General features: G+C 60.3%; 1 protein-coding gene across 1 annotated transcript in view; it reads left to right on the forward strand.

Moving 5' to 3' along the window:
* The window catches only part of LOC102253882 (E3 ubiquitin-protein ligase TM129), a 16,610-nt gene that overhangs the window by 8,803 nt on the left and 4,106 nt on the right, over nucleotides 1–3,701 (forward strand). The window contains exons 6-8 of the mRNA XM_014533462.1: nucleotides 2,152–2,211; nucleotides 2,495–2,629; nucleotides 3,157–3,306. Of these exons, the coding sequence (XP_014388948.1) occupies nucleotides 2,152–2,211; nucleotides 2,495–2,629; nucleotides 3,157–3,306 (345 nt within the window). The remainder of the gene's footprint in view (nucleotides 1–2,151; nucleotides 2,212–2,494; nucleotides 2,630–3,156; nucleotides 3,307–3,701) is intronic.

The following is a 3,701-nucleotide window of genomic DNA, read 5'->3' on the forward strand; positions in this document are numbered from 1 at the left end:
GGTGGGGCCTCGGGTGACTCCGCTCACTGAGGGGTGAGGACCCCTGTCTTAGTGTCTGTCCCCCGACCTCGGCTGGACTGCAGAGGGCCACCGTGATGTGCCCGGCCTGCCCCACCCAGCGCCCAGCCCCAGGCAGGAGGGGCGCTCTTGACTGACACCTGTCAGGTAACAGCCGTGAATGGCCAGAGCTCAGAGAGGACCCCTGACTTGGAGTCTAAACCCCTTGCAGTTGCACCCCAAATGGTTGTACGTCCAGGGTCTCAAACTCCAAGCTATGTCCTCTTCTGGGACTCAAGATGGTTCAGGTGCCACCGGAACCGCTGCTTCTCCCTCGCTGACACGCTCACCGGTGTCTGGGGGCCTCTCCTCTCTGCCGTCTGACCCGCTGAACGCCCCTGAGTTAAACCAGCTCCTGGGTGGTTGAAGGAGGGCTGTGGCTCTGGGTGCCCTGGTGCCAGCGGGGCAGGGCTGGTGGGTTGCAGCTGCTCGCAGGAAAGGCATTGGCACGGGGGGGGGTTGTGTCCATTCAAGGGGGCATGAAAGTGTGGGGTGTGGACAGGTGGGCCCAGTGTTCTGAGTGACTTGCTTTCTGTGTGTGGGTCTTGGTGTGTCAGCTGTGGCGTGAGGCTGGTTGACTTGGCCGGTGTGTCCTCTTGTTCTGCTCCCAAGCTCACAGCGCGCCCTCGCCGCTGCCCTCACTGGGGACAGTCTGCGGCCCCGTGCCGACAGGGGTCCCCTCTTTGTTCCTCGGTGGCCTCACAGGCCTGTCGCTGAGAGCTGTCCTGCTCCTGCTCTGTTGGGGGCCACCCTGTGATCGCCCTGTGACAGGTGCTGCTGTGGCAGTGCCCAGGCTGGCCCCGCTGGTGACGCGGCCTGCCTCACTGGGACGGGGGGCGGGGGCTGTGAGAGGTCGGCTCACTGTGCTCCGTGGAGGATGGCAGCTCACACCAGCAGATTGAGAATTTGACAAGGGTTTGTCATCCCTCGAGCCAGTCTTTCCGGGGCCCTGAGAGAACAGAGCCTGGGAAGTGTGGGGGGGGGGGCGTCTCTCATTCCCAGGGTGCTGTGTGCTCAGTGCTGCTGTAGATACACGGGTGCCCGGGGCGGGTGATGCTCCGCCTCCTGTGCCGGCTGCAGAGACGGGAGGGGCGAGAGCTTACCTGGTGGGAGGGGCAGGGTTGGGGACATCGCTTAGGCAGTCGCAGGACCTGTAGCTCGAGGGGGTGGTTGGTTTCAGTGCCAGGCGGCACTGGGCCCCCCACCTTCCCCCGGGATGGCCTGCAAAGCTGGGAGTCGGTGGGTGGGCGCTGTGATGGAGGCCGAGGAGCAGGAGGGGCTGTTGGGCCTCTTTCCAAGTCCGAGAAGGCAGGGAAGGAGCGGCCCGCAGGCACGCAGGTGCCCAGCAGGGAAGGTGGTGGCAGAGAGAAAAGCTTTTTATTTCAACCTCTTTCTTCAGGCCACAGGGTTTGGGGGTGTCAGTCTCTATGGTGCTTGGATCTCGCGACTTAGTCTGAAACGTAGCGTCTGTTTGGCCTCCAGCTTGCGTTAGGGAAGGAGCGGCCCGCAGGCACGCAGGTGCCCCAGCAGGGAAGGTGGTGGCAGAGAGAAAAGCTTTTTATTTCAACCTCTTTCTTCAGGCCACAGGGTTTGGGGGTGTCAGTCTCTATGGTGCTTGGATCTCGCGACTTAGTCTGAAACGTAGCGTCTGTTTGGCCTCCAGCTTGCGTTCCGGGCTGAGGCCTTGAGGCCGCAGGTGTCTCTGGCAGCTGCAAGCACTTTCTCCCCGGTGGAGCCTTTTCCTGCCAAGGGCCGTGTGGACATTAATGACATCATCAGCTTGAAGCCAGCCTCTCTGTGTTCACTAACTCACCCCTATTGCCTGGGCAGGGCCAGACCAGGTGGTTCACGGATCTTATGCAGCCTGTGGGCCACACATTCGCCAGCCCTGACTTGTGTGATCTGACATGATTTATCGTAACCTTTATCTTATAGAAAGAGTGGGGGGGGGGCAATGATGAAAGACACCTGCTCTGACCCGGCTCCACCACTGACCGCACCTCTGGGGGCGGAGTCCTGTGTCGCTCTGAGAGCTTTAGGTGTTAGGTTAATTTTTATGCCTTTTTAAAACAGCAGCATTTATTCTGCTCCCAGATATAAAAGAAAACTCCTCATCAACGATTTCGGAAGAGAAAGGAAGTCACCGTTGGGAAGGTAAGCGCCATTCGTGTTTCTTTCCTGAGTTGACCTGCCATTGGCTATGAAGAAGAGCGCGAGCAGGCGGGGCTGCCGTGTTGGGCGTTCCCCGAGCAGCCGTCTTCACCGCGAGTTGGGGTGGGGATGTGTGTCTGTGATGTGCTCACTCCCGTGGGGACAGGCTCTGGGGCGCATGGGGGTTGGGAGCCCGAGGCCAGAGGCCTCCGTCCCGTGCGTCTGCGCTGTCTGTGCGGTGACGGGAGTGGCGAGGCTTGTTCTGGGCTAACGGCCTTCTCTCCAGCAGTGACTCAAAGGCGCCGTGCACAGTGCCCGCCGACCTGGAGACGGACGAGAGTGTCCTGATGCGGAGGCAGAAGCAGATCAACTACGGGAAGAACACCATGGCCTACGACCGCTACATCAGAGAGGTCCCGAGGTAGGCAGCCGGGCGTGGGCCGGCCACGCTGCACTGCAGGCCACGGAGACGCGCAGGTAGCAGATCTGGTTCTGGGGCTGCGCCACCTGCTCATGTAAACAAAGCCGGGGCTGGTGCCCACAGAGAGAAGGTTTAAAACCACGTATTCGCCATCAGAATGTGGTAAACGTCTCAGTTCCCCAGACCCACAGCAGTCTCAGGACGCGGTCGTTAAGGGCGGTGGGGACGGGAAGCTCACACTAAAGGTCTTCCTGAACGCAGAGCAGCGCCGTGGGGACGGGCAGCCCCCTCCCTGCTCCCGTGGACTTGCTCTGGACAGGGCGCCCCGCAGGGCTGGGATCCGGGCGCACGTTCGGGGCGTGGGTTGGGGAGGCGAGGCAGAGGCAGAGGTGGTGGTGCAGCCGCTCCTGTGCTCCCGTGCAGGCCAGTGGGTCTGTAATTCACAACAGTCCTACCTTAGAGTCGGGGTAACCGAAGGGCCGTGCCAGCGTGAGTGCCGAGTGCCAGGACCCTGTCCCTCCCCGCAGGCACCTTCGCCAGCCCGGTGTTCACCCCAAGACCCCCAACAAGTTCAAGAAGTACAGCCGGCGCTCGTGGGACCAGCAGATCAAACTCTGGAAGGTGGCCCTGCATTTCTGGGACCCTCCGACCGAAGAAGGGTGTGACTTCCAGGAAATGTAGGTGCCTTGCCTTCTTGTCCTCCATGGCCGCTCGCTCGCGCCCCAACTGGAATAGCTGGTACCTGCAGCCAGCTGTCCCCCTTCACGTGCACTTCCGTCCGCACAGCTTAACGCGGGGGGCGGGCTCTGGGGTGGAGTCTGCTTCCTGGATTGAATTTACATTTTGGAGCTAGAAAAATAGAGCTTAGAAAACCCGAAAATATGGGGGGGTTTCGTTTGTTTTTAAGATAAACATTTAAAAAATTATTTGGGTAATTTATTTCAAACTATGAAAGTAGGTCTTTTTTTAAACTCAGAAAGGTTTCCCCTCTTCCCGGTGGTTTTAAGCTTGTGCTTCATCAGGAGGAGCTCGGGCCCAGTCGAGGCCCGGCTGCGCTGAGGGCGCAGAGAGG

Source organism: Myotis brandtii, unplaced genomic scaffold, assembly GCF_000412655.1.
Source record: "Myotis brandtii unplaced genomic scaffold, ASM41265v1 scaffold986, whole genome shotgun sequence".
In the NCBI taxonomy this organism is placed as follows: Eukaryota; Metazoa; Chordata; class Mammalia; order Chiroptera; family Vespertilionidae; genus Myotis; species Myotis brandtii.